Source organism: Pistacia vera, unplaced genomic scaffold (genome assembly GCF_008641045.1).
Source record: "Pistacia vera cultivar Batoury unplaced genomic scaffold, PisVer_v2 Contig277, whole genome shotgun sequence".
Classification (NCBI taxonomy): domain Eukaryota; kingdom Viridiplantae; phylum Streptophyta; class Magnoliopsida; order Sapindales; family Anacardiaceae; genus Pistacia; species Pistacia vera.
The window spans coordinates 491,905-516,790 of NW_022196087.1; the positions used below are offsets into that span (position 1 = coordinate 491,905).

Here is a 24,886-nt window from a genome sequence, read left to right on the forward strand (position 1 = left end):
CATAAATTTATCAATATACCTCAAGTGGCTATTTAGTTACCGCCTAAAAAATAAACCTTTCCGAGATTTTCCTTTCTTCTTCTCATGATCCAAAAGATATAGTTTTTAGATCCGTGGATAAATTATGGGTTTTTCGTTTAAGCTTACAACGAAAGGTAAAAGGTATCGTCCGGAACCTTCTGTTGAATCAGAGACTTGTACAACTAAAGTTTCAGAGGCTTGTATAGATGATGTTTCGGAGAATTCAAGGCAAAGAGCTCGAACTCTAAAGCCAGAGGTAAGTTTTTTGAAATTGAAGAAGTGTCTTTGAAATTAAATTGTATGAAAGAGGAAGAAAATAAATATTTTACTATATAGTTTAAATTTAACTGAAATTAGGTAGCTTTACTTTTTTTTCGTTTGTCACATAACCGTTGCATGTTACTAGTATAGTTGCAACTTACCCCAATAATGCTGTGGATTATTGAAACTTTTGGTTGTGATAATGGTTCTGGGCAGTAGCAAGTCCCCTTAACTTGAAGAGGTTAATTTGGTTGATTTTGAGTTTTCACTTGTTTAATTTTTTTTTTTTCCCAATTTTGATGGTGATACTTGATGACTTAAAATATAAGATCCCAAACTTTCAATTTCCTTGTGATTAAACTATTAATATAATTTTTACATTGTCATTTTTTGTAGTTTGTGTATGGTGTAACTCCAAATTATTTGTTATGTTAATATTGTTTATTTATTTTGGCATAGAAGTGGAATCATATTATTGTTGAATATGGTTTTTCAAAGCTATTTCTCATTAAAAGTTATTTTTCATGCTCTATCAAGTGACTTCAACAGATAGTATACAGAAATTTAGTGTGTTATCAGACTTCTGATTAAAACTTTTATAGGCTTCATTTTATTGGTGATCTTTTCATTATGCTCGAGTTGAGTGATGAGAGAACTCAGGACAAGTAAGTAATTAAACTTTTTGGTATTCAAGGAACCAAAAACTGTGGATAGTTTAACTGAACCGAAGACTAGCAATTTTCACTTTTAGCAAAAAGTTTCGTTTTTGGAATCTATATCAACAGATGCGTGAGATGAGAATATTAAGTTTTTTTTTTTTTAATCCCCTCTTATTTTGAAAAAAATAATATTATATTGCATAAATATATGCCACCTTTTATTGCAATTAATAGATTCCAAGTTTCTATTTGATTCAAACTTAAATTATACTATTGCACACAGCTTATTTACTCACCTATGATTTTCTGTGATTTAGGGAGAGGATGTTGGTGGAGTATCTCATTGCAATGAAGGGTTTGGCATAGCTGCAGGTTAGATTCATTGTTAGTTAACATGGTTATCTCTTATAATTGGATCTTGAGTTTGTTGCTTTTTTCTTTTTTGGCAGGTCATGAAGTTTCTGTTATATTGAACCTGTACCCAGATGGATTCTTTATTGAAAAACCCTTGGAGGTTTGTTGAAAGCAACATTAATTTTAGAGAGTAAATTGAAAAGGACTATTTCTAATGTATTGGTCTTAAGCTCATCTAATTTTGGATTGTCAGAAAGAAGCTGTGCATCAAGTTCAAGAAGCTCCAAAAAAGTTACTTCCGTATGATAAAGCTTCTGATATCTTTTTAGTGGTAAGTATCTTATTATTTCCTTTAATTTATTCTCTTAGGTGATTTCTCTTGATTAGTACTCTTAGAAATTTCTTCAAAGAATATAGTTGCATTTGTGTCGCGTGGTGATATTCTATTTGTTATTCTTTTATGTCAACATTTATTGGGCATGCTCATCTTGGAACTTAGATTTATATTACATTCTTAAAAATCATTATCTATAATATAATAATGCTCTACATTTTCGTACTTTTTCACAACTTTTTACTAACTTTTCTTTCCTTTATGTATAAATGTAATTTAAGGCTATGGAGTCTGGCCAATTGCCTATAGATTTTCCGGATAGTATTTCTGGCAAATATGTTGGTGGAACACTTGTGTGTGAGGTAAGTTTTTTAGTTATATTATGTTACCTAGTATTGACCTACATTGTATGGGTAGGCTAATTTAAATGTGTTGGTTTTTTTTTTTTTTTGGTTTATATATACATATTTATGTATTTTTCTATGAGTTCAAAATTCTAATTTCAATTTAAAAAAAAAAAATTCTTATATTTTTACAGAAGAATCTAATCTTTTTATTTGTTTATGTGTTCTTTTAATTTTTTAAAATTTTTAAATTTAAAATTTTTATATAAAATTGAGGATCTCTTGATGAAGGTTTTTTGGTCTAAACAAACTGATCTTGTCACATGTTTGATACCATCCAATATTTACTTTGCTAAGCATAAGTACTTTTTAACATCTAATTAATTTAGAAGTGACAAAAATGTACATATCATACTGCTCACATTTATGATTTGGGGATTACAGGTGCGAGATTATAGAAAGTCTGAATCTGAGCAACGATCTACATCTAGTTCACCTATGCCTGGATTCCCTATTGTTAAGAAAGTACGCCTTAGGGTGACTTTGGAGAATGTAGTGAAGGATGTCTCTTTGGTCTTGGACGATTCTTGGTCATACGCTGATTTGATGGTAAGCATTATTTTCACTCTTGTCCATGACATAAAATTTCTATCATCTCATGAGGTTATGATGCAATATCAACTTTTGGCTACAGGATGTGGAGTCTGAGATAGTGAATGCTATGAACCCACAACTTTGTCTAGATCCTACTCCCAAATTGGATAGGCTTTCTACCAATCCAGTTAACGAAAAGGTAACAAATTATATTGTCACGTTATAGTTATCGATAGAGGAATTTGTTATATGTTTCTAAACTCTGATATCTTCGCTTGCAGCTTGATTTATCTGTGAGAAGTCTACGAAAAAAGAGATTCAGGCAGATGCGAGAAGCTAGTAGAGTGCCAGAAAGCTCCCATGGCAGGGTGGAAGAGTCTGGGATTTCTGACATTATGATGCCACATGTCAATGTGAATATGACTGCTCAAAATCTGGTTTCAAATCAGTTGTTACCATTGAAGCATAAAAATTTTGTACCTGATGCTTCTATACCATTAGTACCTCTAGTAACCCAACAATCAAGGTATCAAATTGGGGTTGGGATACCAGGTATGCAAGATCATGGGCCAAGTTCTGTTGTCAATCCATCTGGAGCTTCGTCTGTTGGACAAGAGATGATCTCATATGCTGAAAATATGAACTCTACTACTTTTCAGGCGAAAAGGGAGAGTCAAGATGGACCATTGTCTCCGTTATCCAGTTATAATAAGAGAGCTAGGCTTAACCTCTTAGCCCCTGATGGAATTCAACATCCGCACACTGGGACATCTATGGACAATCTCCATGGAGTTGATGTAAATTGGAAGAAGACATTGTTAGAGCAACCAGTAGTGGGATCAGATGCTAGTCATTTGGAAGCTCAACAATCACGACTTCAACAAAGATTACCGCAGCATGCATTTATGAGGACTAGTTTCACCCAGCCATGGAATAATATGGTTCAACATGTTGAAAAAGATTCAAGAAAGGAGGATCAGTTCCAAAAAAGAAAAACAACCCAAAGTCCACGGTTGTCTTCTGGGGCTTTGCCTCAATCTCCATTGTCTTCAAAGTCAGGAGAATTTTCAAGTGGTTCAGTTGGACCACAATTTGGAGTTGTTGCAACATCTGCTTCACTTGCATCGCACAAGGAAAAGTCTGTGGTAACCTCGGTTCCTGCTGTATCTAGTGCAAATGAATCAATGCAGCGTCAACATCAGGTTCAAACTGCAGCTAAAAGAAGATCAAATTCTCTCCCTAAGACCCCAGGAATTAGTGGAGTTGGGTCTCCAGCTAGTGTTAGTAATATTAGTGTTCCACTTAATGCAAATAGTCCTTCAGTTGGAACACCACCTTTGAGTGATCAATCCATCCTCGATAAGTTTTCGAAAATAGAAAATGTGGTCATGAGGTATAATATTGATTCTACCAATCTCAGACATGTATTGCATCATAATAGTTTACTTTGTCTGTGTTGTTTTTCTGATTCTGCATAAGAACATCAAAGGTTTAATGGAATGAAATGGAAATATTTGAATTGCATAACGCGTATAATTAAAAGCGTCAATAATAACTTAAATTTTTATATTTCATGAATTTGATAGTTTTTCTTTATAAGTAATTTCATCTTGCTCATTATTTTCTATTTTGTTTGGTTGTATTTTCAGATATCAACTTAATTCTAGAAAGAATAAAGTTGATGATTATCAGATGAGAAAGCCAAATTCATATTCAGCCCAAAATCTGTTGGCTTGTCTCAACAGTGTTTCAAATAACGAGGATTTTAAAGATGAGTTGAGGCCATTATCGAAGTCATTGCTTGGTGGCAGTATGAATATCTCCAAATACAGAGTCTTAAATTTTGTAAACCCAGAACGTATACTTCAAGGTCTGTTGTTCAATTTCTTGTTGGATTTTTGGTCTTTTCCAATATCTAATCATTTCTTCTATCTGACTAAGCTTCATCTTTTGCTTTCAGGAAATGTTGTATCTATTGTTCATCGGTTACGAACTAGAATGGTCATGTTGGAGAAGGTAAATGATGGCACTGTAGCAATGTATTGTGGAGACAAAGAAGAAGGTGATATTCTGGCCGTGGAGGAATATCTTCCTATATTACCCAATACGGTAAGTTTTCTTCATAAATTACGCATTTCCATTAGTCTAGAAGCTGAAAAGTTAATTTATTTTATTTATGAAATAAAAAGGTATTTTAAAATCAATTATCTTCTCAAAACTAAGGATTTGGAGTAGTGAAACATGAATATTAAATGCTTGTTTTAGATGCAATGTATTTTATATTATATATGATCTGAGCATGTACTTTTTGATTAACAATAGAGAAAATAAATACAGCTAAGCTCAATTTACTTGATCGAATACTAAATTTAATTTTGATTATACTTTGGTTTAATAAATGTGATGTATATTTCGTTTAAAAATAATTTTTCACTTGGATGACCGCTTTAACCTGTTAATCATTTGATTTGATTTAATTAGTAGATATAGTTGGTGAAAGTTCAAGGTGGTCATATTTTGTTGATTTAAATTTTGTTGGTTGTTACTATAGTTGATGATCAATATTAGTTATTACATATGATGATTCAAGGTTGTAATATTTTATTGCATAATTGTTTAAGTTTATTGTTGTAAATTTTGGTAGTTATTAATTGTTGATGAATAATGTTAGTTATTATAGATGATGATCAATGGTTGTTAATTGTTTATGTATTTTATCATCGATGATAACCTTTACAAGTGTTGACCTTCTGCCATCTGTAATTATTATTGTTGTTCTGACATATGAATTTGATTAATCCTTGTAACAGCACTCGGCTGATTTGCTTGCGGCACAATTTAGCTCACTGGTAAGTTCTAGAAAATGGCTTTGCTGTTTAGAACGAAACTTATGATTTCATGGTATCTCTGAATTTTGGTTTAATTTAGATCTTCTTGTCTTATGCAGATGACACGTGAGGGATGTCATATGGAAGATCATTTACAAATAAAACCCACACGTATGAGTTTTATGTCAAGCGGCCCACCTAGTAGTGGAGTTTCACCAAATAATAATTCAGGAGCTGATATGCAGCAGTATGCCGAAGCAGTTTCTGGTCAGGCAATATCCAACGAAGTTGCAAAGCCAAGTAATGGTTTAAATTCATCACAGAATCTTCTAGCAAGCACCAGGATGCTTCCTCCTGGAAACCCTCATGCTGTACAGATGTCTCAAGGACTCATGTCCGGAGTTTCAATGCCTCTGAGGCCACAGCAGCTTGACCCACAACAATCAGTTCAGTCACAGCAACCACAGCAACAACAGCAACCTCCAAACCATCACCCCTTGATGCAGCAGCCACAACAACAGTTTCAGAGATCAATAATGCTTGGGCCAAATTCAGTCTCAAACTTGAATGCAAACATGCAATTGGGTAATATAAGCGACGGTATTTTTCATTTATATAAATTCTGTACAATGAAATACATATTTATAGGCACTTTACAACTAATGGATAAGCATAAAAGAATAAGATACAACTTTAAACTAGTTTGAAATTAACTAGCTAGTTAGAAATTTGAATTAGGTATGTCACAGAATCAGAAATGGATAGAACAAAATATCTTAGCTGATTTCATGATTTTCCGCAGGTATGGTCAACAACAAACCGTCAGCCGTCCAACTTCAGATGTTGCAGCCACAACAGCAACAGCAACAACAACAACAGACACAAATGCAAAGGAAACTGATGATGGGACTTAGCCCTACTGTAGGTATGGGAAACATGGGAAATAACATGGTTGGGCTTGGAGGCTTGAGCAATGCTATGAGTATGGGAAGTGCAAGGGGATTAGGAGGAACGGGAATGTCAGCACCCATGGCCTCAATATCTAGTATGGGTAATGTGGCTCCAAATTCTATGCATCATAACCAAGCAGCAAACATCAGCAACGTTATTAGCCAGCAACTTCGATCTGGAAAAATAACTCCACAACAAGCAGCACTGATGGCATCAAAACTCAAGAGTCAAAGAATTTTGGGGCCCCCTCAATCTAGCATAGCTGGGATGTCCGGAGCAAGACAGATGCTCCCAGGGTCCGGTGGTCTTTCATCAATGTTGGGCCAGAACCTAAACCGGACTAACATGAATCCCATGCAGCGGACAGCAATGCCGCCGCCAAAGTTAATGCCAGGGATAAATCCGTACATGAGCCAACAACAGCAGCAACAGATGCAACAACAACAACTTCAGCAACAGCAACATCAGCAACATCAGCAACTTCAGCAACAGCTACAACACCAAATGCACCAGCAGCAACAACAGTTACAGCAGCCACCACAGCAGCCACCGCAAGAAACAGCATCACCTCTGCAGGCTGTTGTTTCACCATCTCAAGTTGGCTCACCATCAACCATGGGGATACCACAGTTGAACCAACAACCTCAGCAACAGTTGAGTCCACAACAACTCAGTCAAAGAACTCCATTGAGTCCGCAACAGTTGAGCTCTGGGGCAATGCATGCCATTAGTGCTGGTAACCAAGAGCCTTGTCCAACTAGCCCACAGTTGAGCTCTCAAACCCTTGGTTCCGTTGGTAGCATTACAAATTCCCCGATGGATTTGCATGGTGTAAATAAAAGCTAGTGCTTAGGCAAGCTTGGATGACTAACATGTGACTGTAGTACTTACTGTCCACACATTCTGATGCAATATAATATTCCCTTGTGATAAATGCCTCATGTCTGCTTTTATCAGTCTCATATCTACTTTATCTGTTGTAATGCGTGCTTGGCTTTTAATTTTCTCTCTGATGGATTGTAACTAGTTGTTATTATCTTTTAAATTTTATTTTCTGAAGAAACCTTCATTATATCCATGGGTGTTAAAGAAAAGAGGATAATTCCTTTTGTTTGGAATCTTTTCATGGATAAAGGCCAACTACCTTCATGAGATTTGAGAAAATTTAGTTGCTCGGCCATCCCAAGTTTCGATTTAAGAAAATAGTCTTGAAACTGTTTTTCATTTTTTTTTTAATTTAGAGAAGATGATGTGGCATAGTTAGGAATAATTAAACACGTAAAATGGGTTAAAATGAAAAGATAAAAACATATGTGGGCCGAATTAGAAATAATGAAAGTTTTTAAAATTCGAAATTTCTCAAAACAAGCCCCATTATTCACCTCGTTTAATCGAAATTCATTAGGGCAAAAAGCGATTTCTTGAACCAAAGGGAGATGCGATTTTTTTGATCGAACCTGCACAAATTTGCACCCTAAAATCAATTTCTTGAACCCTAAACCGAATACAATTGCGATTTTCGGTGATATAGTCGCTATTTTCGATCGATTTGTTGAACCCTAAAATCGATTTCCTTAACCCTAAACGGAATCTGTGCGATTTCCGGCGATACAGTCCACATTTTCGATCGAAACTGCAAACTTTGACACCAAATTTAATCCAAAACCATGGCTGACACTCATAAGGACAAGGAAAACCCAACGCTACTTCGAATCCTAGATTCCGGTGGCGCAAGCAGTTCAATGACTGCTCCGGTGGATCATTCAATCAGTGAAGGTGGTCCACACGCAGAGGAGACGCCTGCGGCACAAGATCAGAGGGAAGAACCGGCAAACGGTTCTGAAGACGAGGAGTCAGGCGAGAATTCAGGCCAGAAGGAGGATTTCGACGAGAATTCAGGCCAGGAGGAGTCGCTCGAGATTCAGGCGACGAGGAGGAGGCCGGTGAAGAAAGGGTACGTTGTTTGAGAATATTGCTTGTACTGTCGCTTAAGCGATCATTTGTATTGCTTAAGCGATTAATCTGTTTTACTCATGATCGCACTCATGATCGCTTAAGCGATTGATTCAGTTTACTCTTGGTCGCTTAAGCGATTTCAGATCGCTTAAACGATCTTGTCGAGGCAGAATCACAAATATAATAAGCGATCTTTTGCATCGCTTAAGAGATTCTCAGTTTACTTGCATGAGGCAGAGTCAAGATCTCTTAAGCGATCTGAAATCGCTTAAGCGACTACAGTGGTAATTTTTTGTTGCTGATATTTTGTTTATTAGTTGTTTTGATTTATTTTTGTTGCTGACATTTTGTTTATATCGATTGTNCTAGCATAGCTGGGATGTCCGGAGCAAGACAGATGCTCCCAGGGTCCGGTGGTCTTTCATCAATGTTGGGCCAGAACCTAAACCGGACTAACATGAATCCCATGCAGCGGACAGCAATGCCGCCGCCAAAGTTAATGCCAGGGATAAATCCGTACATGAGCCAACAACAGCAGCAACAGATGCAACAACAACAACTTCAGCAACAGCAACATCAGCAACATCAGCAACTTCAGCAACAGCTACAACACCAAATGCACCAGCAGCAACAACAGTTACAGCAGCCACCACAGCAGCCACCGCAAGAAACAGCATCACCTCTGCAGGCTGTTGTTTCACCATCTCAAGTTGGCTCACCATCAACCATGGGGATAACACAGTTGAACCAACAACCTCAGCAACAGTTGAGTCCACAACAACTCAGTCAAAGAACTCCATTGAGTCCGCAACAGTTGAGCTCTGGGGCAATGCATGCCATTAGTGCTGGTAACCAAGAGCCTTGTCCAACTAGCCCACAGTTGAGCTCTCAAACCCTTGGTTCCGTTGGTAGCATTACAAATTCTCCGATGGATTTGCATGGTGCAAATAAAAGCTAATGCTTAGGCAAGCTTGGATGACTAACATGTGACTGTAGTACTTACTGTCCACACATTCTGATGCAATATAATATTCCCTTGTGATAAATGCCTCATGTCTGCTTTTATCAGTCTCATATCTACTTTATCTGTTGCCATGCGTGCTTGGCTTTTAATTTTCTCTTTGATGGATTAAGTGTAACTAGTTGTTATTACTTTTAAATTTTATTTTCTGAAGAAACCTTCATTATATCCATGGGTGTTAAAGAAAAGAGGACAATTCCTTTTGTTTGGAATCTTTTCATGGATAAAGGCCAGCTACCTTCATGAGATTTAGGTTCGTCAAAGACAATAGAAAAAAACTTCTTTTGGGTGGTTGAGTGGTTCGATAGAGACTCTTGAGTGTATTACTCAAGAGGTTTTAAGTTCGAGTCTTTTCTCGATTGCTAATAAAGGTAGTCACTGAAGTTCTTACTTGATCAGTAATTTCAGGGTTTTAGGAGATTAGTTAAGGTACGCGTAAGCTAATCAAAACCAATGTTTTAAAACCCGGCTTGACCCAGCTGGTTTAACCGGGACCCGGAAGCTTCAACGGGTCAGGTTTATATTTTTCTTATTCACCCAAAACCCTAGGATTTGGGGGGTGATCGGCAAATAATTGACGACCGGGGTGTTGGGGCTTTTGAAGATAAAGTGCCAATGAATGCAATGGTGGTGACGAAGTTGATTTTCGGTGAGTAAATCGATTGGAAATCAAATAAAACTGGCAGCAGCAACAATCGGCTTTTGCCGGTGATTGACGAGGCTAACAGGGGTGGGGTGAGGTGGGTTTTGGTCGGGAGGAAGAGAGGAGTAATTTCGGGGTGATGGGGAGGGTTGTCAACGTCGGCGTAGATGAGATTTGGCTTAGAATGCCGATGTCGGCGTCAGTGAGATCTGGCCAAAATCGAACCTATTTCAGCCAAATCTTGGGTATAATTTAAGGGAAATAGGCTCAAGAGACAATTGGGGTTGCATTTAGGGTGTCTCCGTCACCAACCAGTCATCGGCCTATTTGTATTTGTGGTGTGTTTGCTAAATTTCAAACCTATAGGGACTTAATAGTAGTTTTTAGAGGTTTATTTGTTGAATTTTAAAAGTTTTTGTCAACCGGTTTAACTGTCGATCAAATCGGTTAAAAAGGTCAACCTGAGACCCAACAACTTTGTTGGGTTTCACCCCAGGTTGGGTTTTAAAACATTGATCCAAACACCTTCGGTCAAAAAAAAAAAAAAAAAAAAAGTGCCTTGTATAAGGAATGTTTTCTTTTGATGGATAATTCTAATTATTGTCATTATTGGGAATGTTCTCTTATGTCATTCAGATTTGTCAGACTAGAAATTTCCTTGTATTAGGAATGTTATGTTTTGATGGATAAATCTAATTATTGTCATTTGAATGTTCTCTTATTCATGGATAAGGATAAAATAGTCTTTGAAATTTTTTTGTAATTTAAAAAAAAAATAAAGGTATTATTATCTAAAAAATTTAATAATTAAAAATAAAAGTAAGATTATGAAATAATTTTGTTATGCCTCAAAAGTCACGCCTATGTCAGCTCATTTAATGTCTTCTTATACCAGCTGTCAAGCTCATATCTCCTCAAAGATATTCTCACCAACTATATCTCCTTTCAAGAGATGAATGGACGAGAGCCTTCCATGTGTCAAGGCAACTTGCAAAACACTCATTACATTGAGTGTTTGAGGGAATAAATGGACATTTCTCTTCACGAAGAAGGGAGCTGGAGGCTGGGCTGAGATTTGAGCTTCATTTCATTCTCTCTCTGTAAACACTGTATTTCTTCATCTTTGTATTCATCTTTGTATGCCTTCTGGGCAAAATCATAGAAATAGTCAGTGAACAATAAAATAATAATGGATGTAGGAGTCGCTTGTTGCATCCGAACCACTATAAAAACCCCTCTTGCCAATCTTTTATTTATGTTTTCTGCAACATATATAATCTCAGCTCCGTATTCAAATCTCATGGATCCATCACGTATGTCTCCTGAGTCAGCTCAACGTTTCCTACGTGAGAGTCGTTGGCGTCCAAAATCAAGCGTCAACAGTTTAGTGGCCCATGCAGGTCCGATTCTCAAACCTGCATCCAAGTTCCCTAATGGCGTGCTCAGATCTCAAACCTGCATCAAAATTCTCCAATCGTGTGGCCAGATCGCAGATCGCATACGTTAGAATTCTCCAATCGCGTGGCCAAATCGCACGCGTCAGAGTTCTTCGATCGGGTGGCCAAATCGTAGATCGCACGCGTTAGAATTCTTCGATTACGCATCAGAATTCTCTAATCGCGTGGCCAGATCACAGATCGCACGCATCAGAGTTCTCCAATCGCGTGGCCAGATCGCAGATCGCACGCCCATGTCGTCCTGATCCTCGGCTTCAGATCGCTGATCTTTAGCTTCAAATCGCGTGTTCAGAACGCTGAGATCGCTGATCTCTTGTGCTCTTAGGTAGAGCTCGTTATGATCTCTCAGGTCAAACTCGTCATGACCTTTTCAGGTCGAGGTCGTTTTGACCTCTCCGGACGAGGTCGTTTTGACCTCTCAGGTCGAGCTCTTCATGACCTTTTCAGGTCGAGGTCGTTTTGACCTCTCAGGTCGAGGTCGTTTTGATCTTTTCAGGTTGAAGTCGTTTTGATCTCTCAGGTCGAGCTCATTTTGACCGTCGTTTTGACCTCTCAGGTCAAGGTCGTTTTGCTCATTGAGGTCGTTTTGACCTCTCAGGTCGAGGTCGTTTTGATCTCTCAGGTCAAGCTCGTTTTGACCTCTAAGATTAAGGTCGTTTTGACCTCTCAGGTCGAAGTCGTTTTGACCTCAGGTCGAGGTCGTTTTGACCTCAAATTGAGCTCGTTTTGACCTCTTAGGTCGAGCTCGTTTTGCTCTCAAGTTGAGCTCGTTTTGCTCAAATTGAGCTCGTTATGACCTTTCAGGTCGTGCTCCTACCAGATTTCAGGTCGTTTTCCTAACAGATTTCAGTTCGAGCTCTTCAGTTTGAGACTGCAGCAATTCAGATCAAAGACTTAGTTTCTGAAGCGCGATTACGCACTTCAAAAACTGGGGGGCTTCTATTATGCCTCAAAAGTCACGCCTATGTCAGCTCATTTAATGTCTTCTTGTACCAGCTGCCAAGCCCATATCTCCTCAAAGATATTCTCACCAACTATATCTCCTCAAAGATATTCTCACCAACTATATCTCCTTTCAAGAGATGAATGGACGAGAGCCTTCCATGTGTCAAGGCAACTTGCAAAACACTCATTACATTGAGTGTTTGGGGGAATAAATGGGCATTTCTCTTTACAAAGAAGGGAGGCTGGAGGCTGGGCTGAGATTTGAGCTTCATTTCATTCTCTCTCTGTAAACACTGTATTTCTTCATCTTTGTATGCCTTCTGGGCAAAATCATAGAAATAGTTAGTGAGCAATAAAATAACAGTGGATGTAGGAGTCGCTTGTTGCATCCGAACCACTATAAAAACCCCTCTTGCCAATCTTTTATTTATGTTTTCTGCAACATATATAATCTCAGCTCCATATTCAAATCTCATGGATCCATCACATATGTTTCCTGAGTCAGCTCAACATTTCCCACGTGCAAGTCGTTGGCGTCCAAAATCAAGCGTCAACAAATTTTAAAATACCTAAACACACATTAAAGTAAGTTTGGTTGTTTTTTTTTTTTTTCGAATTACATGATCTTTTTTTTTTTTTTTGGCTGAATTACATGTTTTAACCCGAAGTTCAATTTACCATTCGAGAACTTTCAAAACGATAATTGCTCAATTTTCGTTAATATTTATCCCTTAATTTTAGCTTAGAAAGGATGTAATGGTCAATTCAAAAATAGTTAAAGGGTAATTATGTCATATAAACAAGAAAACCCAATTACATCTTCTTCTCATTCCCTTAGGCATCTGTGTCTGTAAGAAACTTCAATAACAATCGAGAGCGAACTCGGTGAGAAATATTAGTAGCGTGTGAGCGCAGGTTTACGGAAAGGGAAGCAATCAGCCAGCATTTGATGGACTTAGGCAGTAGCTAGCTTCTTTCTGATTCCTACTTAAGGTATTAACAAACCGAACAACCATCTGCCCTTCTACCCTTCTTTCCTATAAGATTGTTTTCCGTCTGAAATCATCACCCAAGCCTCTTGCATATCCCATTTGCCTTTTGACCGGGTATTTTGGCCGGATTTAGCCAAAATTTGCGACTTTTAGCTAGCCGCTTGTGTCACCGTCTCTGGTCGATTTGGTCGAAATTCGACGTCGTTGGTCTTCATTGTCATCACCACTAGCTTCCCCGACCTCTTCTGACCAAAACCCCCTTGATCCCCACATCTTTCATCCCATCGTTCGCCGCCCACCGCAAATTAGGGTTTCGCTGTTTTACGTCGATTTACGCTTGATTCAAACGGCCACAATCCAATCTTCCACCACCTCTGCAACCTCCAACCTCCACTCTACAAAACCCCTCAAGCTTTGATACCTGGTTACTTGCCATTCGTCGGCCGTGAATTGCCGCCTTCCACCTGCTGTTGGGTTTTGCGATTTGATTGATTTGAAGTTTTTTGGAGGCTTTTTGTTTGTTGTTCTGGTTGATTTGGAGCTGTTGTTGTATTGAGTTGCTGTTGTTGGCTTGTTTTTGGTGTTTTTCTAGTTTTTCTAGCTGGGATGTTTGGAGAGAGAGAGAGATGCTTCCACGGTCAGCACCCATGGCCTCAATATCTTGTATGGGTAATGTGGCTCCAAATTCTATGAATCTTAACCAAGCAGCAAACATCAGCAATGTTATTAGCCAGCAACTTCGATCTGGAAAAATAACTCCACAACAAGCAGCATTAATGGCATCAAAACTCAAGAGTCAAAGAATTTTGGGGCCCCCTCAATCTAGCATAGCTGTTGTTTCACCATCTCAAGTTGGCTCACCCTCAACCATGGAGATAACACAGTTAACGGGAATGTCAGCACCAATGGCCCCAATATCTAGTATGGGTAATGTGGCTCCAAATTCTATGAATCTTAGCCAAGCAGCAAACATCAGCAAGCAACTCCGATATGGAAAAATAACTCCATGTTGATGCTGGTTTTTGGCACCAACTAATTGTCACATGCGTAACGCTGATTGGCCAATAAACACACATGATAATGAATATAAAAAAGAGAAATAAATGAAAAGAGAGTTTTTAAAGTGGTTCGGATGCTAAGGTAGCAAGTCCTACGTCCACTGATTTGTATTTGTATTGATATTGATAGCGTGGGTCAGGTCGCGACAGCGGACTGACTTACAGAAGATTTAGGAAAAGTAAATGTGTTGTTTACAAGAGAGAGAGAGTTTCTCAGTATAAAAATGGCCGAATCCCCTTAATGAAGGGGTCTTCTTCATTTTATATCAAACTGAAGCGTGTAATCATCATTAAATTCATGGGTTGGTGTAATTGTCAGGATATAATCCGGCTTTATATCTCATTGCTCTCTTCCCAAGCTGATTTCGCACGATTTATTGCAGGGCAAAGGGACACGTGTGGGCTCCATATCATTTGGCAGGTCTGACGTGTGCTTGTTGCTCTGACGGGAGCAGGTCACTCTTCACGTGACTTTCCCACGTCAGCCCTTATTTTCCCAGGCATAACACTCCACAACATGCATCAAAACTCTAAGAGTCAAAGAATGTCACTTACTTAAACCCTTGGTTCCGTTGGTAGCATTACAAATTCTCCTATGGATTTGCATGGTGTAAATAAAAGCTAATGCTTAGGCAAAGCTTGGGTGTCCAATATCTTACTTAAAATACTTACTGTCCGCACGTTCTGATGCAATATAATATTCCCTTGTGATAAATGTCTCATGTCATCTTTTCATTCTATACTCAGATTTGTCTATTTCGATGGATGAAGTCGAATTAATTGTGATTTATCTTATCAGTTCTGTTTTCTGAGAAAAACCTTCATGAGATTCAGGTTTGTCAAACACAATAGAAATATTCCTTGTATAAGGAATGTTCTGTTTTGATGGATAAGTCTAATTATTGTCATTAATAGGAATGTTCTCTTCATGACATTCAGGTTTTTCAAAGACAATAGAAAATTCCTTGCATTATAAATTCTCTCTTATTCATGGATAAGTCTAATTACTGTCATTATCTTTTCACTTACTCCAAAAAACCTCATGACATTCAGGTTTTTAAACACAGGAAAAAGGAAAATCTCAGTTTGAGATATTAGCTTTGAAATTATACATCATTTTGTAGAACGAGATTTACAAACTTTTTCACAAACCAACTGCATCAGAACCAGAAAATACAATACAAAAAAATCAGTGAAGATTAAGAAATCAAGAAGTGGGCAGGAAACATTCCCTATATGCTGATCAGCAATCACCTTACAAGAGAGACTTCACAACATTGCTTCTCCAAAGTTTAAACTTCTTCTTTAAGGGGTGTGATCCGAAGTTGAGACTATAAATCCCCTTGAAAGCCTGCTCCGGCTTTGCAAAAGTAATCAGCTTCTCAAGAACAGAAGCACTTTCTGCAACGTGGTTCAAGTCTTTTGCGTCACTCCATAAGAGATTGGCTAACTGCCATCTCCTGTGCTTTGTTTGCAACCCAATACCCCATTTCAGGAATAGGTTCTGTCTCTGTTCCTTGGAGAACTTCTTCTTCATTTTTTGGCTAAGTATATACCTCTCTTTTTGTAGTGCCTTCAAGCTAAGAAACAATACCAAATTCTTATTAAAGATTAACTTTTGCTATTAAAATGTAAAACAAATTTAGATACATGTAATGTAATGCAATCACTATACCTTGAATCACGTGTCACAGTTTTACCATCTTCTACACATTCATTACCCCTTGAAAATGTTTCCTTGAGATAGGACAACCTCTTGTGCTCTACCTCTATGAACATCGAATCTTTTTTATCTCCTTTAAATACAAGGAAGAAGTAGGTCCGGTGAATCAGTGAGACATTACAATCATGCCAAAGTTCAATGATCTCTCTTCGGAGTCTCTCGAATTCTTCAGGCCACTTCCAAGGGTCTATCAGTTCAGTTTCCATTGGATCCAAGCCAACATCTCTCACACTCTTTGCAGGTTCAATGGGCTTTTTTTCTGCGTCCTGTTTTTTTTATATGCATCATATCCAAAGTAAAATAAACAACTGGATTCAAGTTTTTAAATAATTTTCACTTCAGCATGCAATGCCTTGTACCTATATATTACTATAAAGGATAATGTCAAAAAATAAACAGACACTCACTTCATGATCTGCAAGTTGCTTCTCATCCTGAGGATCAGTGGATTCCTCCTTAGGCAAAATTGAGGTGCTGACACTGGAACTTTCTGCACCATCTGGAATTTCAACATTCTGTGCAATAAGCTCATCAAAAGCTCCACTTCTGGCAGAAGTCTGAGATCCATCTCTTGACAAATTCTCAGAGTCAACAGCATATTTCAGTGGAGGAAATTTCCTTTGTAGATTCCTGGGTCTTCCAGCGTAATCCTTCTCAATTCCAATTGGAGGTGTCTTATTATCCTTTTCGTCACTCTCAAATGGATATAAGGACACACTAGTCATGAGCCTCGCTTTACAACTGCTACTCCTTCCTAACTTGAACATGCTAGAGTTACTCATGTCTTCTTCCAGCAGCAGTGGAGATGGTTTTTTGGGAGTTGGAAAAACAAAATCTGGAAGGACGTTCTTCCACTCTCTCTCTTCTTTCAAGGTCAGCGACCTCCACTCTCTCTTTTCTCTATCTTCATTCTCAGTCTCAGTCAATCCAGAGGTAGCTGGTTTCACTTCTTCATTCTCATTCTTAGTCTCATTCAATCCAGCGGTAGCTGGGTTCACTTCTTCATTCTCAGTCTCAGTCAATCCAGAGATAGCTGGGTTCACTTCAACAAATGTCACATTCGAATCTCTATATCTATTAATGCTAGACTCTGAAACATTTGAGTCTGCATATCTACTTAAGCTTTCTTCTGTCTGAATGCATCGAACATCCTTGTAAAGATCCTCTACATTTTCGTCAATTTCTGCTTCAATGTTCTCCTGAGACAAATCAATTCCAACGAAGATGGGAACAGTGACTTTGCCCTCTTGAAAGGAACAAGAGCCAGGGGAATTCTCTTGGAAGTCGTTGTCAGCGGAACTACTCCTGCTGTATCCATTTGGGGACTGAGATGCATCAGAAGATCTAACACTGATATCTAGATAGGGAGGGTCCCCAAGAACAGGCGTCTCCGACGTTGGAGAATCCAATGAATTTCGCACTCGCAATTTTGGGTACTGATGATCAAGACCTGCCTGGATGAGGATATTGGACAGTTTAAAATTGGGATGGAAAGACGAATGAAGATGTAAAGGAATGTTTAAGATGAAAACTAGACTTCACATACATATACCACAATTGGAGGTGTATTATTTGATCTATTTCTGGCCTCTTGTAGTAGATCCTCAACCTCAGCGCGAGCCAAGTCTCGTTGCAGAGTCATCTCACTTAATTCTCTTTTTAGCTGCATGAAAGAGAGAATTCAAGATGTTAGAAGAAAAGAAAGTCGCTCACTGCTCACATGAACGGAAAAATTTGTAGCATGAGGTCAGGTATATGTGCCAAGCACTCAACCGACCCCAATCAACTAAGGTCAATTACGAACTAGTTAGGGATGCGATTCAGCTGATGTTTGGTATTCTTGAAATATGAGGTCAGGTATACTTTTCCAAAGTACTCTGTCTAAAGAAAGACAGTTGTTACTAATAATAACAATTAATCAAGAAATGAGAAGTACTAAAAAACTAGATAATAAAACTTGTTGAATCTAAGAGGCCTTTGATCCAAGACTTAAGCAAAGCTAAAATCAAGTGAGGAGGACTAAACCTTTTTCATGCCAATATGATAAGGATACCAAAAACTTTTTGCAGTAAGCTGAACGCTTTATAAGAGAAAACGAAAAGCAGAGATGTTAAAAGTTATAGGCGAAGGAATGGGCAACCCTAAGGTTTGAGACAAAGATCAATAAACAAACAGAAAGCATGAAGGAAATGAAGGTAAACGAGTATAATTTTTGAAAGTATGCAACATTAATGATAACTGTGTGGTAATTGGAGGAGGATCACAGCTGAATCAAAAACATACTGAAATAATGGCTCAAAATGTTGGAAATCTGCAATGTAATTTTCATTGGTTTATAGAAGTACCTGAAACTGGTAATAACTAAATAAGAAGCTAGACACCTCATGCATATATCACTCTTGATAATGTGTCCCTACTGGCACAATATAGCTGTTTGTCCTGATGTAAGATATAAAATGGTTCTTTCATAATTTTGTACTGAAAGGTCGGTACTAAGTACTAGGAGACTATTAAATCACCTTTTCTATCTCAATGTCTTTTTCTCTCAGAATTGCAGCAGAATCAGATATATTAGAAGTTGCTCCTGAACTTCTCAACTCATTCTCCAATCTAGACAATTCTCTTTGCAAATGTTTTACCAATGCTTTATCAGACATGACTATGTTGACTTGTGCATTAGTAGCCACTTCTTTAGCACAACTTGCAAACAAGAGGGTATTCCTGGATTGCTCAACATGAATTCGTGCAGGGCTCAAGGTACAGATGATGGCAGTTCTAGCGTTGCCTCCTAAGGAGGACTGCAGTATGCGAGTTAGCTTTGAATCTCTATAAGGAACATGTCCACTTCTTCCCTTGCTGCATACAACCATGTAAGCTATATAGATAAATATTAAGTATAATATAATATTATTCAATATTCACTGAATGCTAGAGCTTAGTTACAAATGCTAAAATAAAAGGATTAAAAGAAAGAAAGAAAGAATACCAGAGTGAGCTAACATTCTTAATAACTAAAGTGAACTACAGGAAAGAAATATGGCAGTTCCTGATGTAATAAGTCAATCCATCACAGTATGCCAACATATTAAACTTTCTGATAACACATTACAAACTGTTGGAAGAAAAGGAAGTTATGTAAAGTTTTAAGGCTAACAGGTTGTAACATATTGAACTCAGAAGGTACATACTGAACAGAGAAGGAAATATCAGCGATGATTTTTAAGTATTGTGATACAGCATAATACATTTTCTTCAAGCAGACAACAGAATTGCCACAGCATAGCAACATGATACACTTTTAATTAAATAGAAGGTAAAAAATTTGATGACAAAGTGCAGAAAACTACGACTTTTCATCAATTAACCAGCCATTAAGGATTTTGTTGAACTGTTAGCTTTTCAGAAACACCCATTAGAGGAAGGAAAAATGGGAAGATCTTTGCAATCACTGCAAGAGCAACGAAGGAGATAAGACCGAATGCAACTTGCTCAACCTATGGGTGCATCCAATTCTCATTATTAAAATGCATCATCACTAAAGTTACAAGTAGTTTAATGCACTTTAGTTGTTCCTACTGGTGCGTTTTGTTCTCCTTCTACAATGCACTAAATATAAGTGGACAGGTATCCGAAGAAATTTATCCTTCCATATGACAAGCTCTTATGCACACAAACTAACCTTAGCTTACGGATAACAGTTCCCAGTGTCAGTAAACTACGATTTATATGGCAACCTTCTTTCAATCGTGTGCCAGCTGATAAAGCCTGAGAAGCACGTTCACTTCCTGCAAGATCAACAAAGTTCTGCAAAGGAAAATAAAAAAGAAAAGAATGTTAATTATGTTTGTTTCAGCTTTAGCAATATTACAAATCAAATCATTCATGGAAAAAATGTAATTTTGCATACCACAGTGGCTGCAAGGCAGCTAGTACCATTGCCAAAGAACTCACGTACAGAGCTTTCCATTGTCTGAAACAGAAACATAGGTCAATAGAAGGAATATCATTTAGTTTACCCAGCAGTGTTACATACAAAATTTTGTAAAAATAAATCACAAATTACCAGTCTCAAAATCTGATGAGATCTGGAGCTTGTTTCATTCAGAGAAGTCTCCCCAATCTGTCTTTGAGCTGCCAAAATGCAGTAGGGCATATATAAATATACATTTATGGGACATACAGCGAAAACAACATTACTTCAAGCCATCCCTACCTTCACAAATGGATAGAAGCTCCTTAAAATGACTCCAGTTCTTCAGAGTTTCCTCTGTGAGTTTCTCAACAATAGTTCCTTTCTATTAAGATTGATATATCAGCTTGGTAAAATATATTAAAAAAAAAATTTAGTTCACCTAGCCAATAATGAAATCACCTCTGGATCATCAAGGACTCTAAGTGGACTGCTGTCTGTACTAAGAAGGTCTCTAACAGATTCATTATAAATCTCCATAGCAGATAACTTCAAAATGAATTCTCTTTCCTTGTGCTACAAAAAGGAAACAGAATTATTATTTTTTTTTTAAAAGGGGGCAATGAATAATTGTGAAAATGAGCATAATTGCATGTAAGGAAAATTGATAAATATATTAAGGTTGTCATTACCCTATCTATGTAGTCATATATATCTGCCATGCTGTACTCAGTAATTCCAGTCATCGTGTACGTCTTTCCACTGCTTGTTTGCCCATAAGCAAAAACACTTGCTGAAAAATAAGTGGATGTAAAATTTAGTTGATGGAATTCAAGGCAAAGTTCATGTAACCTGTACAAAGGGAGAAGAGCCTGTATATCACTCACAGTTTATGCCACTGACTACTGAAAGAGCAACCTCCTTAGCTCCTTCCTCATACACCTTCCTTGTAGTGCAATCATGGCTAAACACTCTATCTAGAACCAAAAATTAAACCAACAAATAGCCCAGAAAAATCAGATCATAAGAGTATGAGCACACCAATTCTTGGAAGATAAGATGCTAACAGATGCAATCTGTCAATAGAACTTGGTGGCGACAAACACCAACTTCAAGTCTTCTAAAATCTTAAAAAGAGTTGACAAAATTCAATGCGGCAAAAAAACAATATATCTTGAAACTAAAGATTGGAGGTAGAACCATCATAAAAAATTCATAGACAATGAATAACATCCATATGAGACAAACTTATGGAAAACGTGGTGAAGTCTATCTTATTACAATGGTCAGTCTGCTAATAAATTCACATATTGAGAAACTTAAACCAACTTAACATTCAAATAAATCCTTACCAAATGTATAGGCAGTTGGATACATGGACCGTTCAGCAACTGAAAGATTGTTCCTGTATATGATAGTGGTTTCGTTGATGCATTCCCAGTCTGACGCATCATTTCTTGCAATTTCTTTCTCATTCAAAGGCCGCAATCGAACTGAAACAAAAATTCTCTCCACATTGCTGCTTGGCCCTTGCATGGGTTCCTCCTCATTGGCTGCTCCCATCTTCACCTTTTCCCCTTCTTCACAAACCGAACTCTAAAGAACATATATAAGATGAGACCATATACAAAGAAATCAGTGTACTATGACCTAGACTGTATATCTTTTGCTTCTTTTTTCTTCACCACCTCACAACTTTTTCTTCACTATTCAATTAATGAATCACCATTCAGATTCTGTTGAATAAAGCAAGTGTTGATCTTCTAGAAAACATAAGGGCCACTCAACTTTTTCATACCTTACAATCATCTGCATCAACAAACTAATCATGGATTAGTGCTAAATCCACCCACCATTTTCTCTGTGTTCTATCTCAACCCAGACACCCATATCTTAATTTGACTTTTTTTTAACTCAAACAAGTCATATAAAAACACAAATCGTCAATCATCAGCTACCATCATTCTACGAAACAAACAAGCAAACAGTTGTTTATGGACATTTAATAATTCATTTAAACTTTTTCTAGTATGGTCCCCAATTACAGTCTGTCAAAAGTCTTCGCTAATATAAAATACCTTGAATAATTAAAAAAGAAAAAAAAGTTGCAATACAATAATTTTTACCTAGTAGAAACGAAAATGACAGTCGTTTTCAAGGAATGTTTGTAATTTTGTGAAGATTATTCTTCACTAGCTCCATGTGCAGCGCCGTGCAGAATTGTTCGTTCAAACTGTAAATGATTTGTTTGGTTTTCTTCCAAAATTCGTCTTTTTGGCTGTTCCTTAGTTGTCTGAAATTTATTTCTGTTGACAGCAAAATCCAAAGCGTATGAATTAGCTAGAATCCCAAACATAGAATCTAGGAAACACACCTTAATAATAAAACCAATTTGAACCATGAAGAAAAACAATAACTATATTAATATCATGAACCAAATTCAAATTTTCTGGCATTCAAACGATAAATTCTCTTGACATAAAAATTTTAAGATATAATGTGAGTACAAAGCTCTGCAAAATTCAGAATTAAAATCAAATTTAAACTCAGCAAAACCAAACACAACCTTGAAAATGCTTATATTTTTAAAATTGACTATGAAATCTTCATGAATTCTTTAATAATTATAAATAAATAAATAAACAAAAGTAAGCACATCTCACCTCCTCATGCAGATGTGATGTTATTTCGAAAAAGGAAAAGAGAAATAGACGGAGAGAAGATCCTAACTCTTCCCTCTCCCTCTCTTTTTATCTGATTTCGAAATTTTTAAAAGAAAATGTAAATGTAAAGTTAAGGATGCTTAAGTCATTCTGTTTAAAGACCTGCAAAAAATGTGAGTGGTTATGGCGTCGGCTTCTCCATTATTTGATATTAACCTTTGAATTAAAACTACCGCGCTAAACCAAGTCGTTAACTTTTAATATTACTAATCTGCCCATAAAGTTGCGCCACAATTTCTCATCACGCCCTCATTAACTAATAAATTATTAATATATAGTACTTTTTTTTTTTTTTTTTGGCCTTCCTTACGTCAAAGTACAAATATATTTAAATTTCCACCGGTCCATGTTCAATACGATGCAACTGTCATTCAACAGGAAAACAATTTTTTTTTTTTTTTATAGATGTTCGACCAATTTACGTATATTTTAACTAATTTTTTAGGATCTTGAAGTTAACGATCAGATAAACCCCCCATTGATTACCTTTAATAGTAATTCGGGATTTTGAAGTTAACGACCGAATAAACCTTCCGGTGGTCACTCCTCTTAGTAACCCAAGACCCTTGAAGTTAATAATTGAGCAAACCTTCCAGTGATCAGTGATCACCTATATTAGCAACCGAGAGAAATTGAACTCAAAACCTTTTAAATAATACACCCAAGAATCTTTATCGTCTCGCCTAACCATTCAATGGTGGTTAAAACATTCCTTACTACATCTTTGCAAAATAAAATTACTCGCTTCAAATATTTAAAATAGATTTGACGTTGTATTTTAAAATTAAATTTATATTGAAGATATGAATAATATAAATATAAGACAATTGATTATTAAAACATTCACATCTATATCAAATACGTTGCAGTCTCATTAAATAAAAATAATTTATTTCTTTATTAAACTTCATAAATGTGAATTGATAACACAGCACTGTCTTATTGTTATTGATTATGGCAATCTCATCTGCCACAACATCGATCAAACAATCACTGAAAGCGCCATACTGCCAATAATAAAAATAATACGTTCAAAGATACGAGTAGAAATATACAAAGTAGAATACATATTTTATAATGTAAAAGGATATTAGCTGGCTTTGAATTAATTTCTTTCCCCACAAAAGGGCGGGAGGGAGGGAAAGAAAAAAGCTGCAGCTGCGAAAATGCATTGAGGAAGTGGGGACCCTAGTTAGTAAATTCGCGTTTTATACGCGAATTATACGGCTAGCCGTATAATTCCCGTATAAAACACGAATTCACGTATTTTATTAGGGCTGCCGTATAATTCGCGAATTATATACCCTATCCGATATAATTCGCGAATTATTGCCGAATTTTGCAGACAAAAAAATATTACATGATAAGGCAAAACGACGTCGTTTTGTGGTGGGTGGGGGTTTGACTAAAATTAAAAAATCTCCTTCTCCTCTTCTCGGTTCTCTCTTCCACAGTCTTTATCTCTCTTCAAATCTTCAACAATTCAACTCTTTTTTCTCATCTCTTGACTCTGAGTCTTGATCTCTTCTTCTCTTCTCTTTTTATATTTTAACTCTCTTCTCCAAGCTTTAAGTCCAAGACTTCAACTCTTCAAGCCTCAAGCTAACACTTCTTCTCTTCTCTTTTAACTCTCTTTGAATCTTGTATTGGTGATTGTGTGTGTTTGTGTTGGGGGGTGAGTAGTAGTAATAGGGGCTGTGGATTGATGGATTTGTTATGTTGGTGGATTGATAGATTTGTTTGAAACATGTTTGATGAAATGCTTGTGAGAGTTTATTTGGTATCTGTTTTAAACATAATATTCATTTAGTTCTATTGTTTTGTGTTGTATGGGTCAAAATGAAAAGACTAAAGATCATCTATGAAAGCAAAAGGTAAAGGCAAAACTGCAAAAGAAAAGCATGATTCATAAAAATAATATTGTCGGGCTTGAGTTGGAATTGCAGATACTTAAAGAAGAAGAAAAAAAGCAACAAACCATCAGTTTACAACCAACGCCAACTGCAAATTGTAAACCATGTGCACTTTGTCATGTTTTTAGATTTCATAACACTATTATTATTTGACCTTTGAATGTACTGTCCAATTAAATTCAGAAAATAAAACAACTAT

General features: G+C 37.0%; 3 protein-coding genes across 3 annotated transcripts; 2 read left to right on the forward strand and 1 right to left on the reverse strand.

Moving 5' to 3' along the window:
* The first annotated feature begins 124 nt into the window (after positions 1-124).
* Positions 125-5,461, forward strand: LOC116133921 (protein PHYTOCHROME-DEPENDENT LATE-FLOWERING-like). The gene is made up of 11 exons (XM_031419590.1): positions 125-277; positions 1,259-1,313; positions 1,391-1,455; positions 1,549-1,626; positions 1,911-1,991; positions 2,418-2,582; positions 2,668-2,766; positions 2,849-3,960; positions 4,217-4,437; positions 4,528-4,676; positions 5,378-5,461. The coding sequence occupies exons 1-11, from the start codon at positions 125-127 to the stop codon at positions 5,459-5,461; spliced, it is 2,262 nt and encodes a 753-aa protein (XP_031275450.1).
* LOC116133922 (protein PHYTOCHROME-DEPENDENT LATE-FLOWERING-like) lies at positions 5,343-14,373 on the forward strand. Its single transcript, XM_031419591.1, has 4 exons — positions 5,343-5,416; positions 5,515-5,980; positions 6,198-6,446; positions 14,030-14,373. Exons 2-4 carry the CDS (start codon positions 5,515-5,517, stop codon positions 14,371-14,373), a joined length of 1,059 nt encoding a protein of 352 aa, XP_031275451.1. The 5' UTR covers positions 5,343-5,416.
* Positions 14,374-15,487: 1,114 nt separating this feature from the next.
* Positions 15,488-22,810, reverse strand: LOC116133910 (kinesin-like protein KIN-7G). Its single transcript, XM_031419581.1, has 15 exons — positions 22,715-22,810; positions 22,178-22,357; positions 21,404-21,860; positions 20,939-21,028; positions 20,744-20,844; positions 20,514-20,627; positions 20,355-20,436; positions 20,205-20,272; positions 20,049-20,111; positions 19,821-19,945; positions 18,661-18,997; positions 17,688-17,804; positions 16,549-17,595; positions 16,094-16,407; positions 15,488-15,998 (listed from the first exon to the last, which is right to left on the reverse strand). The coding sequence occupies exons 3-15, from the start codon at positions 21,612-21,614 to the stop codon at positions 15,674-15,676; spliced, it is 2,994 nt and encodes a 997-aa protein (XP_031275441.1). The 5' UTR covers positions 21,615-21,860; positions 22,178-22,357; positions 22,715-22,810; the 3' UTR covers positions 15,488-15,673.
* Positions 22,811-24,886: the final 2,076 nt, after the last annotated feature.